This window comes from Vigna unguiculata, chromosome 10, assembly GCF_037176805.1.
Source record: "Vigna unguiculata cultivar grain cowpea cultivar isolate G323 ecotype 2 chromosome 10, ASM3717680v1, whole genome shotgun sequence".
Classification (NCBI taxonomy): domain Eukaryota; kingdom Viridiplantae; phylum Streptophyta; class Magnoliopsida; order Fabales; family Fabaceae; genus Vigna; species Vigna unguiculata.
In genome coordinates, this window is record NC_140801.1 from 31973772 (window position 1) to 31990445 (window position 16674).

The 16674-nt window shown below is 29.3% G+C and overlaps 3 protein-coding genes across 3 annotated transcripts; all 3 read left to right on the forward strand.

Moving 5' to 3' along the window:
* Nucleotides 1-1956: 1956 nt before the first annotated feature.
* Nucleotides 1957-3763, forward strand: LOC114165077 (uncharacterized). The gene is made up of 4 exons (XM_028049731.2): nucleotides 1957-2029; nucleotides 2189-3052; nucleotides 3198-3341; nucleotides 3521-3763. The coding sequence occupies exons 1-4, from the start codon at nucleotides 2000-2002 to the stop codon at nucleotides 3761-3763; spliced, it is 1281 nt and encodes a 426-aa protein (XP_027905532.2). The 5' UTR covers nucleotides 1957-1999.
* Nucleotides 3764-8047: 4284 nt separating this feature from the next.
* Nucleotides 8048-9934, forward strand: LOC114165354 (uncharacterized). The gene is made up of 4 exons (XM_085667549.1): nucleotides 8048-8130; nucleotides 8290-9153; nucleotides 9299-9442; nucleotides 9622-9934. Exons 1-4 carry the CDS (start codon nucleotides 8101-8103, stop codon nucleotides 9862-9864), a joined length of 1281 nt encoding a protein of 426 aa, XP_085523675.1. The 5' UTR covers nucleotides 8048-8100; the 3' UTR covers nucleotides 9865-9934.
* Nucleotides 9935-14117: 4183 nt separating this feature from the next.
* On the forward strand, nucleotides 14118-16004 carry LOC114165086 (uncharacterized). Its single transcript, XM_028049738.2, has 4 exons — nucleotides 14118-14200; nucleotides 14360-15223; nucleotides 15369-15512; nucleotides 15692-16004. The coding sequence occupies exons 1-4, from the start codon at nucleotides 14171-14173 to the stop codon at nucleotides 15932-15934; spliced, it is 1281 nt and encodes a 426-aa protein (XP_027905539.2). The 5' UTR covers nucleotides 14118-14170; the 3' UTR covers nucleotides 15935-16004.
* The last annotated feature ends 670 nt before the right edge of the window (nucleotides 16005-16674 follow it).

The window sequence follows — 16674 nt, forward strand, 5'->3', positions numbered from 1 at the left end:
GAAATTTGAAAAGGAAATAACAATTCAATTCAAAAATTGAAAGAGACAAAAGATAATATGAAGATGAAGAAATTATGATTCAATGGCGGAGGCCATGCCACTTGAAGATGTTTCAAGATATGTGTTAAATTGAGTAGCCACTTGATCATAGGATTAAGGATAAAATAAAGTTAAGAATAGAAATTTCTCTCTCTTGTAAATACTTGGAAGCATCTTAATGGATGAATAAAGTTGTAATGTATGTACATACGGTGCAAACCATGTGGAATGAAGTGTAATCGACCGCTCGGATGTGGAAAAACCTGACCGGTCATTATTAAAATAAGCTAAACATCTAATTACCATAAACATGTCAATAGGAAGGTTTAAAGTGAATTGGGCCACAATTTGTTTGCCCCTAATCAAAAAACTCGTGGAGATGACTATAAATACAGGTCAAATTTATGGTTGTTCGAACATTCATTACACTTTTATTACTTTTATTATAGCATTAATTGTTTAAACCGATCTAACCTAGGATGACTTTAGCATTGGAGCACCTTTAACATATACCTCCTGATCGGTTGGCAAACAGATTACCCTAGCACGAAGAGGATAACACTGAAGTCAACATACCAGGAAATTGTTTGGAGTGGACGTTTGACCCTATACTCGAAACAAAAGTAAAAACCATTTAATTGGTACAAATTCAAGGAATAAAGAATCATGTTTCTTTTTTCCTTTTTTCATAAGCTTTTGGACCAGAAAAGGAGTGATATTATTTTGTAGTCAATGTAGTTTTTATATGATTGATTTACAAAACTTTATGGACTCTCTTTAATGAAGATGGCAATTTCTCTTTGAATAACCCTTCTTTTTTTTCTTAATAAGTAGATGCCAATGATTTTTTTATGCATGTTTATCTTTATTTTGAAATAAAACTATTGAAATAAATTGGTTGACATACATTCACAGTTTTTGGATTTAGTTTATGCATATGTTGTCCATTTTTCTTGAGTCGCATTACGTTGAGAAACAAGCATGTGTTTTTAAGATGACAAATGCCTTATAATATTTCTTTCATTGAATTATTTAGAAGTTAATTTTTCAGCATTTGATAAAAATGATATCACAATCGTAGCACTTGCACATCAAAAAATACACAACCTTTGTTGTATTGAATTACTTTTCATTGTGATTAAAATAGCTAAGTTAACTTGTTTGTAATTGTTGCGCCATAAAAAATTTTCTTTCTATTAGTTTACATTCAAGGGCACAACAATTTAACAATCAACTTTTACAGTACAATCTTAAAATATAATAAACTTATATAAATTTAGAGGTATTTAGAATATATTTAAATCATATAAAAATATCATTTTATGTCTTACTAAAATACTATGAATAGTGATAAAAGAAATATCATGCATACTCAGTCAACCCTGTATATTATAATTATCACTATGTACAATTGCATTCTTATTGTGTTATGTCTTAAGTGTCATTAATTAGTGTTATTAAAATTATTATTTTTTTCTCTTTCTTAACTCTTTATTTGAATAAACTTCCTTTTGTTAAAGTTATGTGATTGATATTTTTTATTTTCATCTTTTAAGCATAATTTAACTGAAAACCTATTGTCATATGTCATATAATATTAGAATGTTGCTATTTAGGAAAAAAAGAACTATAAAAGTGAAACCATGTCAAGTTTGCCCAAAAAATCATTAATCAAGTTGTTTTTACATCTACAATTAGTTACAAAGTTTCCAAATAGTTGTTTAGATCTGTAAAACTATGTAAATACATGTTAATCTAGGTTTAAATACGTCACCAAACATCTTATACAACCAACTAAAAAGAGACAACCAACATCAATTTAAAAATTAGTTATGCCAAATATATCATCATTTACTGATCCGCCATATATAAAACTAGCAATTAATTTCATATACGTATAAATTTATCTGCTTTAATATTTAAACGATCATACATCTTCATCTAAGAACAAATCATCACCATGATCAACACATTATCGTTTTCTTACACGGTATGAACTTTTTATTGTGAATGTTCTATTACTTTGCCTTTTCTTTTCAATCTTATCCAATTCACGCGTTTTAACTACATTTTAAATCATCTACAAGATTATCATACGAATGATCCTACACACATATTTTCATGGCTAATGGAAACGATTTTGTTGTAGGTTCATATGAGGATTATCTCTAAAGGAGCAATAATTTTATTTTCAATAATGATGTTGCTCTTTGACACAACTTACTCAGTTGTTTTAGAGTCGGATGAAAATCATATAAAGTCAGCTACTTTCTTGTCTGAAAATTTTGAAGTGGGACCAGGAAAAATTGTGGTGAAAACATTATTAGATATTGACTTTCCAAGGGGACACATTGGGGTCAAGAGTTTTGATGTTGAAGTAGTTGATGAAGATGGTAATTCAGTACCTTTGTATGAAACTTACCTTCATCATTGGTTTGCTGTAAAATATATTGAAAACATTACCATGTCAGAGTACATTAAACAATCTCACGACCTTCGCAATGGTATCGAATTCGAAAGAAATGATGGTGCATGCCAAGGTTTTTTGCTTCCACATTATTGGGGCTTGGGAGCAGAATCACGAGGAACATCTTCAAATCTTCCAGATCCTTTTGCAGTTGAATTAGGTAATCCTACAAAAATAAAGCATGGATTTAATGAAAAATGGTTGTTTAGCATCATGGTTATTGATACACGTGGAACACAAGATAGAAAAGGTTGTACAGAGTGTAGGTGTAAGCTTATGAATCTCCCAAAGGACTTTTACAATGTAACAACGGGCATTAACGGTCAATTGTTGCCTAGAAATTATAAAGGAGGACTCTTTTGTTGTCAAGATAACGTACAATGCAAATTAAGAAATGGTTTTCGTGGCCCAACAAGAAAGCTTTCCCTGAGATACAAAATAAAGTGGGTTGATTGGGATGAACACCAAGTGCCTCTTAAGTTCTATATACTTGATTCAACTGATCGTGTAAGATCAAATGGTTCTACACCAATTCATGATTGTCAGGTAGACGATTTACTCAATACATACAATACCTTACAAATCATAAGCAAACTTTTGAAACTCATTTAATTTCCAAACAAAGGTATTAGGCTATTAATTACTTTTTTCATCGGTATGTGAGTAAAATAAATTTCTCAATTTGTTATAGGCAGAGTATACGATCCCGAGAAATCATGACAATGACATCCCTCATGTTAAGAAAGCAAACATCCCAATGACAAAAGGTGGTTATCTTATATATGGCACTGCTCATATGCACACTGGTGTTGTCAATGTTACTCTATATGGACAGGTAATATTTGATATTTGTTGTTCCCATGTAAGTTGTATCATGTAGATAAACTCACGTTAAATTTTGTGTGATTCATATATTCATTTTTAGGAATAAATTTTGTTGATACATCTACATCTTTATAAGAAATTAACAAGTTTATTGAATCATCTCTATATTTACGATTATGCTTAACTTAGGATGGAAGGGTTTTATGCACTTCAAGTCCAAAATACGGAACTGGAAAAGAAGCGGGAAATGAAAAGGGTTACCTAGTTGGAATGTCAGTTTGTTATCCTAAACCCGGTTCTATAAAGATCGAAGATGGTGAAATTCTAACACTAGAATCAATATATGAAAACAAGTTTCGTACCGGAGCTATGGGGCATTTCTATATTTACTTGGCAGAACAAATGCCAAACAAGTATTCGAAGGAAATATGATGTGAAAGTAGTTATTTACTTTTCTGTAATGACTTATATAATTTATAGTATATTGTAATACATCAATACAATTTCTAGATCATCATTACGTGTATTAATGTTGTCTTACTTTTAATCCATTACTTAGTTTATGATTGTGTTCTCTTTGTGGGTTATATGGTATACTATCATTTTTATGCTAATTGAGATTATAAATTAAAAATAAAGATTTTAGTGAACCTAGTCTCAATTTGAATACATTAATAAAAAAAAGAATGCGTAGAGTTAATTGCAAAACACACCAAAGTGCAGATGAAGTGAAAGGAACAAACACAAAAGTTGGAAATGGATAAATTTTCTCTCCTAATATGCAACCTATTTTCTTTTACATCCATGTAGAAATCCCTACACTTCACTTTTGTAAAAGGGAGTACAAAATATCTACGATGATTAATCCTGTGGATAAACTTACGTTAAATCTTCTGCACTCCTTATATTAATTAGTAATAATTTTTTTAATAAATTTTATATCCCTTTAAGAAATTAACTACCTTAATGCATCATTTCTAAATTTATGTTTTTGCATATTTAATTTCAAAATTCTCATAATACATAAGTATCATTTCCAAATTATTATTATTATGACTATGATTGTTGGTTTACTTTTAACCCACCGCTTAGTTTATGATTGTTTTAATGTGCTATAAGGTATGGTTGATGCATTTTTTTTGTATATTTAACTATTGTTATGCTAAAAATACACTAAGAAAATGTAGTCTACTAATTGAGCTTATAATTTAAAAGATGTTGTGAAGCAAGTGCCAATTTGAGTCCGAAAACAATAAAACGACTTGTGTAGAGTGAGGTGCAAATCACCCAAAAATGAACATTAAGAAAAATAAGTAAATAAACATTTTGAAATGAATCAATCATCCTGTATATCATAAAAGGTAAATATTGTTTTCATCACATATATCTAAATAAATTCATTTTTTGTTAACAATAATTTTAATGTATAATAATGTTGATATTGATTTATATAAGATATTGAATTATTTATTTTTTTATAAAAATTTGTAATATTGTAGGACCTTCTATTATTTATCTTATGTATTGAAGCTACTCATATATATTAATATTCTTACAAATGGGATATGTTAATTATCACAATCCTTTGTAAATGAAGTTAACACTTAATAATTAGGTTACTCCTAGGGACTTAAATAGTTAAGTAGTCCTTATAATTCTTACTATTTATCCCAATACTTTGAATCCAGTTTTAAAAATCTCATTACATCTATCTATTTAATTTAATTCTATTTAATTTAATTTTGACAATTAATTTTGATATTTACAATATCAAAAGTGAACATCTATATAACACGTGATAAAAGCAACAACAATTCAATAAAGATATTTATAACTTATCATGAATGAGATCCCCAAAAACAACCACAACATAAATTAAAACACTAAATGGAGGTTTTGATCATTAACCTCGATGAAAAATTTTAACCTACGACCAAATCGAACATAAACAACCACTCACTGAGACGAAAGAAAAATACACTTTAGATCACCAATGTACCTAGGAACACAGTTGTCGGAGCCACAACCAAGGAAGATAGCCGAAATGTCGAAAACGTGGGGGAGAAGAGACAAAGAAAGGGGTTTCGTGCAAAACCATAAACAAAAATTTACCTTAGATGTCCGACATAAATCTTAAAATTTATGACAGATAATGATGTCACACGACTTATAATATAAAATTTTTAATGAACCTTAGGTCATCCCACGTAAAAAAAAATGATTTTAATTACAAAAGTATCCTTGCATATTCTTTATGTTGTGTTCTTTTGTGTTAGACAATAATTTCCTTATGCTAGGTACACTTTTTCCTCTATTCTTGGTTCAAGTTTCAAGTAAATCATCCTTGTTTTGTATGAGATGGAAGAATACTTAGTATTTTCAAGCAATCTTTTTGTGTTAATAGTGATACGATGGGTGGATTTCATAGGTGTTTGATAAAATGATTTTGTGTTATTGTAGACTATGGTTTGGGTTGGCGGTGTTTTTTTAGGCACAATTTTCTTCATCAGTGTCTAAATATATTTGACCTTGATTTAGCATTGAAACTTGAATTTTCTTATAATTTTAAAAGTATAATAAAATAAACAACACTGAATCTTAAAGATATTCACCACTTAAACATAGATTTAATTAATAGGATTAAGTGTGAAAGTTTGCATATGAGATTGGAATAAGATCAAGAATGCAAAAATAAGAGCACAATGATATAAAGAAAAGATAAGATAGAAATTCTTATAAGCATGCAAAAATATGTGAAATTTGAAAAGGAAATAACAATTCAATTCAAAAATTGAAAGAGACAAAAGATAATATGAAGATGAAGAAATTATGATTCAATGGCGGAGGCCATGCCACTTGAAGATGTTTCAAGATATGTGTTAAATTGAGTAGCCACTTGATCATAGGATTAAGGATAAAATAAAGTTAAGAATAGAAATTTCTCTCTCTTGTAAATACTTGGAAGCATCTTAATGGATGAATAAAGTTGTAATGTATGTACATACGGTGCAAACCATGTGGAATGAAGTGTAATCGACCGCTCGGATGTGGAAAAACCTGACCGGTCATTATTAAAATAAGCTAAACATCTAATTACCATAAACATGTCAATAGGAAGGTTTAAAGTGAATTGGGCCACAATTTGTTTGCCCCTAATCAAAAAACTCGTGGAGATGACTATAAATACAGGTCAAATGTATGGTTGTTCGAACATTCATTACACTTTTATTACTTTTATTATAGCATTAATTGTTTAAACCGATCTAACCTAGGATGACTTTAGCATTGGAGCACCTTTAACATATACCTCCTGATCGGTTGGCAAGCAGATTACCCTAGCACGAAGAGGATAACACTGAAGTCAACATACCAGGAAATTGTTTGGAGTGGACGTTTGACCCTATACTCGAAACAAAAGTAAAAACCATTTAATTGGTACAAATTCAAGGAATAAAGAATCATGTTTCTTTTTTCCTTTTTTCATAAGCTTTTGGACCAGAAAAGGAGTGATATTATTTTGTAGTCAATGTAGTTTTTATATGATTGATTTACAAAACTTTATGGACTCTCTTTAATGAAGATGGCAATTTCTCTTTGAATAACCCTTTTTTTTCTTAACAAGTAGATGCCAATGATTTTTTTATGCATGTTTATCTTTATTTTGAAATAAAACTATTGAAATAAATTGGTTGACATACATTCACAGTTTTTGGATTTAGTTTATGCATATGTTGTCCATTTTTCTTGAGTCGCATTACGTTGAGAAACAAGCATGTGTTTTTAAGATGACAAATGCCTTATAATATTTCTTTCATTGAATTATTTAGAAGTTAATTTTTCAGCATTTGATAAAAATGATATCACAATCGTAGCACTTGCACATCAAAAAATACACAACCTTTGTTGTATTGAATTACTTTTCATTGTGATTAAAATAGCTAAGTTAACTTGTTTATAATTGTTGCGCCATAAAAAATTTTCTTTCTATTAGTTTACATTCAAGGGCACAACAATTTAACAATCAACTTTTAAAGTACAATCTTAAAATATAATAAACTTATATAAATTTAGAGGTATTTAGGATATATTTAAATCATATAAAAATATCATTTTATGTCTTACTAAAATACTATGAATAGTGATAAAAGAAATATCATGCATACTCAGTCAACCCTGTATATTATAATTATCACTATGTACAATTGCATTCTTATTGTGTTATGTCTTAAGTGTCATTAATTAGTGTTATTAAAATTATTATTTTTTTCTCTTTCTTAACTCTTTATTTGAATAAACTTCCTTTTGTTAAAGTTATGTGATTGATATTTTTTATTTTCATCTTTTAAGCATAATTTAACTGAAAACCTATTGTCATATGTCATATAATATTAGAATGTTGCTATTTAGGAAAAAAGAACTACAAAAGTGAAACCATGTCAAGTTTGCCCAAAAAATCATTAATCAAGTTGTTTTTACATCTACAATTAGTTACAAAGTTTCCAAATAGTTACAAAGTTTCCAAATAGTTGTTTAGATCTGTAAAACTATGTAAATACATGTTAATCTAGGTTTAAATACGTCACCAAACATCTTATACAACCAACTAAAAAGAGACAACCAACATCAATTTAAAAATTAGTTATGCCAAATATATCATCATTTACTGATCCGCCATATATAAAACTAGCAATTAATTTCATATACGTATAAATTTATCTGCTTTAAAATTTAAACGATCATACATCTTCATCTAAGAACAAATCATCACCATGATCAACACATTATCGTTTTCTTACACGGTATGAACTTTTTATTGTGAATGTTCTATTACTTTGCCTTTTCTTTTCAATCTTATCCAATTCACGCGTTTTAACTACATTTTAAATCATCTACAAGATTATCATACGAATGATCCTACACACATATTTTCATGGCTAATGGAAACGATTTTGTTGTAGGTTCATATGAGGATTATCTCTAAAGGAGCAATAATTTTATTTTCAATAATGATGTTGCTCTTTGACACAACTTACTCAGTTGTTTTAGAGTCGGATGAAAATCATATAAAGTCAGCTACTTTCTTGTCTGAAAATTTTGAAGTGGGACCAGGAAAAATTGTGGTGAAAACATTATTAGATATTGACTTTCCAAGGGGACACATTGGGGTCAAGAGTTTTGATGTTGAAGTAGTTGATGAAGATGGTAATTCAGTACCTTTGTATGAAACTTACCTTCATCATTGGTTTGCTGTAAAATATATTGAAAACATTACCATGTCAGAGTACATTAAACAATCTCACGACCTTCGCAATGGTATCGAATTCGAAAGAAATGATGGTGCATGCCAAGGTTTTTTGCTTCCACATTATTGGGGCTTGGGAGCAGAATCACGAGGAACATCTTCAAATCTTCCAGATCCTTTTGCAGTTGAATTAGGTAATCCTACAAAAATAAAGCATGGATTTAATGAAAAATGGTTGTTTAGCATCATGGTTATTGATACACGTGGAACACAAGATAGAAAAGGTTGTACAGAGTGTAGGTGTAAGCTTATGAATCTCCCAAAGGACTTTTACAATGTAACAACGGGCATTAACGGTCAATTGTTGCCTAGAAATTATAAAGGAGGACTCTTTTGTTGTCAAGATAACGTACAATGCAAATTAAGAAATGGTTTTCGTGGCCCAACAAGAAAGCTTTCCCTGAGATACAAAATAAAGTGGGTTGATTGGGATGAACACCAAGTGCCTCTTAAGTTCTATATACTTGATTCAACTGATCGTGTAAGATCAAATGGTTCTACACCAATTCATGATTGTCAGGTAGACGATTTACTCAATACATACAATACCTTACAAATCATAAGCAAACTTTTGAAACTCATTTAATTTCCAAACAAAGGTATTAGGCTATTAATTACTTTTTTCATCGGTATGTGAGTAAAATAAATTTCTCAATTTGTTATAGGCAGAGTATACGATCCCGAGAAATCATGACAATGACATCCCTCATGTTAAGAAAGCAAACATCCCAATGACAAAAGGTGGTTATCTTATATATGGCACTGCTCATATGCACACTGGTGTTGTCAATGTTACTCTATATGGACAGGTAATATTTGATATTTGTTGTTCCCATGTAAGTTGTATCATGTAGATAAACTCACGTTAAATTTTGTGTGATTCATATATTCATTTTTAGGAATAAATTTTGTTGATACATCTACATCTTTATAAGAAATTAACAAGTTTATTGAATCATCTCTATATTTACGATTATGCTTAACTTAGGATGGAAGGGTTTTATGCACTTCAAGTCCAAAATACGGAACTGGAAAAGAAGCGGGAAATGAAAAGGGTTACCTAGTTGGAATGTCAGTTTGTTATCCTAAACCCGGTTCTATAAAGATCGAAGATGGTGAAATTCTAACACTAGAATCAATATATGAAAACAAGTTTCGTACCGGAGCTATGGGGCATTTCTACATTTACTTGGCAGAACAAATGCCAAACAAGTATTCGAAGGAAATATGATGTGAAAGTAGTTATTTACTTTTCTGTAATGACTTATATAATTTATAGTATATTGTAATACATCAATACAATTTCTAGATCATCATTACGTGTATTAATGTTGTCTTACTTTTAATCCATTACTTAGTTTATGATTGTGTTCTCTTTGTGGGTTATATGGTATACTATCATTTTTATGCTAATTGAGATTATAAATTAAAAATAAAGATTTTAGTGAACCTAGTCTCAATTTGAATCCATTAATAAAAAAAGAATGCGTAGAGTTAATTGCAAAACACACCAAAGTGCAGATGAAGTGAAAGGAACAAACACAAAAGTTGGAAATGGATAAATTTTCTCTCCTATTATGCAACCTATTTTCTTTTACATCCATGTAGAAATCCCTACACTTCACTTTTGTAAAAAGGAGTACAAAATATCTACGATGATTAATCCTGTGGATAAACTTACGTTAAATCTTCTGCACTCCTTATATTAATTAGTAATAATTTTTTTAATAAATTTTATATCCCTTTAAGAAATTAACTACCTTAATGCATCATTTCTAAATTTATGTTTTTGCATATTTAATTTCAAAATTCTTATAATACATAAGTATCATTTCCAAATTATTATTATTATGACTATGATTGTTGGTTTACTTTTAACCCACCGCTTAGTTTATGATTGTTTTATTTGTGCTATAAGGTATGGTTGATGCATTCTTTTTTTTGTATATTTAACTATTGTTATGCTAAAAATACACTAAGAAAATGTAGTCTACTAATTGAGCTTATAATTTAAAAGATGTTGTGAAGCAAGTGCCAATTTGAGTCCGAAAACAATAAAACGACTTGTGTAGAGTGAGGTGCAAATCACCCAAAAATGAACATTAAGAAAAATAAGTAAATAAACATTTTGAAATGAATCAATCATCCTGTATATCATAAAAGGTAAATATTGTTTTCATCACATATATCTAAATAAATTCATTTTTTGTTAACAATAATTTTAATGTATAATAATGTTGATATTGATTTATATAAGATATTGAATTATTTATTTTTTTATAAAAATTTGTAATATTGTAGGACCTTCTATTATTTATCTTATGTATTGAAGCTACTCATATATATTAATATTCTTACAAATGGGATATGTTAATTATCACAATCCTTTGTAAATGAAGTTAACACTTAATAATTAGGTTACTCCTAGGGACTTAAATAGTTAAGTAGTCCTTATAATTCTTACTATCTATCCCAATACTGGGAATCCAGTTTTAAAAATCTCATTACATCTATCTATTTAATTTAATTTTGACAATTAATTTTGATATTTACAATATCAAAAGTGAACATCTATATAACACGTGATAAAAGCAACAACAATTCATTAAAGATATTTATAACTTATCATGAATGAGATCCCCAAAAACAACCACAACATAAATTAAAACACTAAATGGAGGTTTTGATCATTGACCTCGATGAAAAATTTTAACCTACGACCAAATCGAACATAAACAATCACTCACTGAGACGAAAGAAAAATACACTTTAGATCACCAATGTACCTAGGAACACAGTTGTCGGAGCCACAACCAAGGAAGATAGCCGAAATGTCGAAAACGTGGGGGAGAAGAGACAAAGAAAGGGGTTTCGTGCAAAACCATAAACAAAAATTTACCTTAGATGTCCGACATAAATCTTAAAATTTATGACAGACAATGATGTCACACGACTTATAATATAAAATTTTTAATGAACCTTAGGTCATCCCACGTAAAAAAAATGATTTTAATTACAAAAGTATCCTTGCATATTCTTTATGTTGTGTTCTTTTGTGTTAGACAATAATTTCCTTATGCTAGGTACACTTTTTCCTCTATTCTTGGTTCAAGTTTCAAGTAAATCATCCTTGTTTTGTATGAGATGGAAGAATACTTAGTATTTTCAAGCAATCTTTTTGTGTTAATAGTGATACGATGGGTGGATTTCATAGGTGTTTGATAAAATGATTTTGTGTTATTGTAGACTAAGGTTTGGGTTGGCGGTGTTTTTTTAGGCACAATTTTCTTCATCAGTGTCTAAATATATTTGACCTTGATTTAGCATTGAAACTTGAATTTTCTTATAATTTTAAAAGTATAATAAAATAAACGACACGAATCTTAAAGATATTCACCACTTAAACATAGATTTAATTAATAGGATTAAGTGTGAAAGTTTGCATATGAGATTGGAATAAGATCAAGAATGCAAAAATAAGAGCACAATGATATAAAGAAAAGATAAGATAGAAATTCTTATAAGCATGCAAAAATATGAGAAATTTGAAAAGGAAATAACAATTCAATTCAAAAATTGAAAGAGACAAAAGATAATATGAAGATGAAGAAATTATGATTCAATGGCGGAGGCCATGCCACTTGAAGATGTTTCAAGATATAAGTTAAATTGAGTAGCCACTTGATCATAGGATTAAGGATAAAATAAAGTTAAGAATAGAAATTTCTCTCTCTTGTAAATACTTGGAAGCATCTTAATGGATGAATAAAGTTGTAATGTATGTACATACGGTGCAAACGATGTGGAATGAAGTGTAATCGACCGCTCGGATGTGGAAAAACCTGACCGGTCATTATTAAAATAAGCTAAACATCTAATTACCATAAACATGTCAATAGGAAGGTTTAAAGTGAATTGGGCCACAATTTGTTTGCCCCTAATCAAAAAACTCGTGGAGATAACTATAAATACAGGTCAAATGTATGGTTGTTCGAACATTCATTACACTTTTATTACTTTTATTATAGCATTAATTGTTTAAACCGATCTAACCTAGGATGACTTTAGCATTGGAGCACCTTTAACATATACCTCCTGATCGGTTGGCAAACAGATTACCCTAGCACGAAGAGGATAACACTGAAGTCAACATACCAGGAAATTGTTTGGAGTGGACGTTTGACCCTATACTCGAAACAAAAGTAAAAACCATTTAATTGGTACAAATTCAAGGAATAAAGAATCATGTTTCTTTTTTCCTTTTTTCATAAGCTTTTGGACCAGAAAAGGAGTGATATTATTTTGTAGTCAATGTAGTTTTTATATGATTGATTTACAAAACTTTATGGACTCTCTTTAATGAAGATGGCAATTTCTCTTTGAATAACCCTTTTTTTTTCTTAATAAGTAGATGCCAATGATTTTTTTATGCATGTTTATCTTTATTTTGAAATAAAACTATTGAAATAAATTGGTTGACATACATTCACAGTTTTTGGATTTAGTTTATGCATATGTTGTCCATTTTTCTTGAGTCGCATTACGTTGAGAAACAAGCATGTGTTTTTAAGATGACAAATGCCTTATAATATTTCTTTCATTGAATTATTTAGAAGTTAATTTTTCAGCATTTGATAAAAATGATATCACAATCGTAGCACTTGCACATCAAAAAATACACAACCTTTGTTGTATTGAATTACTTTTCATTGTGATTAAAATAGCTAAGTTAACTTGTTTGTAATTGTTGCGCCATAAAAAATTTTCTTTCTATTAGTTTACATTCAAGGGCACAACAATTTAACAATCAACTTTTAAAGTACAATCTTAAAATATAATAAACTTATATAAATTTAGAGGTATTTAGAATATATTTAAATCATATAAAAATATCATTTTATGTCTTACTAAAATACTATGAATAGTGATAAAAGAAATATCATGCATACTCAGTCAACCCTGTATATTATAATTATCACTATGTACAATTGCATTCTTATTGTGTTATGTCTTAAGTGTCATTAATTAGTGTTATTAAAATTATTATTTTTTTCTCTTTCTTAACTCTTTATTTGAATAAACTTCCTTTTGTTAAAGTTATGTGATTGATATTTTTTATTTTCATCTTTTAAGCATAATTTAACTGAAAACCTATTGTCATATGTCATATAATATTAGAATGTTGCTATTTAGGAAAAAAAGAACTACAAAAGTGAAACCATGTCAAGTTTGCCCAAAAAATCATTAATCAAGTTGTTTTTACATCTACAATTAGTTACAAAGTTTCCAAATAGTTGTTTAGATCTGTAAAACTATGTAAATACATGTTAATCTAGGTTTAAATACGTCACCAAACATCTTATACAACCAACTAAAAAGAGACAACCAACATCAATTTAAAAATTAGTTATGCCAAATATATCATCATTTACTGATCCGCCATATATAAAACTAGCAATTAATTTCATATACGTATAAATTTATCTGCTTTAAAATTTAAACGATCATACATCTTCATCTAAGAACAAATCATCACCATGATCAACACATTATCGTTTTCTTACACGGTATGAACTTTTTATTGTGAATGTTCTATTACTTTGCCTTTTCTTTTCAATCTTATCCAATTCACGCGTTTTAACTACATTTTAAATCATCTACAAGATTATCATACGAATGATCCTACACACATATTTTCATGGCTAATGGAAACGATTTTGTTGTAGGTTCATATGAGGATTATCTCTAAAGGAGCAATAATTTTATTTTCAATAATGATGTTGCTCTTTGACACAACTTACTCAGTTGTTTTAGAGTCGGATGAAAATCATATAAAGTCAGCTACTTTCTTGTCTGAAAATTTTGAAGTGGGACCAGGAAAAATTGTGGTGAAAACATTATTAGATATTGACTTTCCAAGGGGACACATTGGGGTCAAGAGTTTTGATGTTGAAGTAGTTGATGAAGATGGTAATTCAGTACCTTTGTATGAAACTTACCTTCATCATTGGTTTGCTGTAAAATATATTGAAAACATTACCATGTCAGAGTACATTAAACAATCTCACGACCTTCGCAATGGTATCGAATTCGAAAGAAATGATGGTGCATGCCAAGGTTTATTGCTTCCACATTATTGGGGCTTGGGAGCAGAATCACGAGGAACATCTTCAAATCTTCCAGATCCTTTTGCAGTTGAATTAGGTAATCCTACAAAAATAAAGCATGGATTTAATGAAAAATGGTTGTTTAGCATCATGGTTATTGATACACGTGGAACACAAGATAGAAAAGGTTGTACAGAGTGTAGGTGTAAGCTTATGAATCTCCCAAAGGACTTTTACAATGTAACAACGGGCATTAACGGTCAATTGTTGCCTAGAAATTATAAAGGAGGACTCTTTTGTTGTCAAGATAACGTACAATGCAAATTAAGAAATGGTTTTCGTGGCCCAACAAGAAAGCTTTCCCTGAGATACAAAATAAAGTGGGTTGATTGGGATGAACACCAAGTGCCTCTTAAGTTCTATATACTTGATTCAACTGATCGTGTAAGATCAAATGGTTCTACACCAATTCATGATTGTCAGGTAGACGATTTACTCAATACATACAATACCTTACAAATCATAAGCAAACTTTTGAAACTCATTTAATTTCCAAACAAAGGTATTAGGCTATTAATTACTTTTTTCATCGGTATGTGAGTAAAATAAATTTCTCAATTTGTTATAGGCAGAGTATACGATCCCGAGAAATCATGACAATGACATCCCTCATGTTAAGAAAGCAAACATCCCAATGACAAAAGGTGGTTATCTTATATATGGCACTGCTCATATGCACACTGGTGTTGTCAATGTTACTCTATATGGACAGGTAATATTTGATATTTGTTGTTCCCATGTAAGTTGTATCATGTAGATAAACTCACGTTAAATTTTGTGTGATTCATATATTCATTTTTAGGAATAAATTTTGTTGATACATCTACATCTTTATAAGAAATTAACAAGTTTATTGAATCATCTCTATATTTACGATTATGCTTAACTTAGGATGGAAGGGTTTTATGCACTTCAAGTCCAAAATACGGAACTGGAAAAGAAGCGGGAAATGAAAAGGGTTACCTAGTTGGAATGTCAGTTTGTTATCCTAAACCCGGTTCTATAAAGATCGAAGATGGTGAAATTCTAACACTAGAATCAATATATGAAAACAAGTTTCGTACCGGAGCTATGGGGCATTTCTACATTTACTTGGCAGAACAAATGCCAAACAAGTATTCGAAGGAAATATGATGTGAAAGTAGTTATTTACTTTTCTGTAATGACTTATATAATTTATAGTATATTGTAATACATCAATACAATTTCTAGATCATCATTACGTGTATTAATGTTGTCTTACTTTTAATCCATTACTTAGTTTATGATTGTGTTCTCTTTGTGGGTTATATGGTATACTATCATTTTTATGCTAATTGAGATTATAAATTAAAAATAAAGATTTTAGTGAACCTAGTCTCAATTTGAATCCATTAATAAAAAAAGAATGCGTAGAGTTAATTGCAAAACACACCAAAGTGCAGATGAAGTGAAAGGAACAAACACAAAAGTTGGAAATGGATAAATTTTCTCTCCTATTATGCAACCTATTTTCTTTTACATCCATGTAGAAATCCCTACACTTCACTTTTGTAAAAAGGAGTACAAAATATCTACGATGATTAATCCTGTGGATAAACTTACGTTAAATCTTCTGCACTCCTTATATTAATTAGTAATAATTTTTTTAATAAATTTTATATCCCTTTAAGAAATTAACTACCTTAATGCATCATTTCTAAATTTATGTTTTTGCATATTTAATTTCAAAATTCTTATAATACATAAGTATCATTTCCAAATTATTATTATTATGACTATGATTGTTGGTTTACTTTTAACCCACCGCTTAGTTTATGATTGTTTTATTTGTGCTATAAGGTATGGTTGATGCATTTTTTTTTTTGTATATTTAACTATTGTTATGCTAAAAA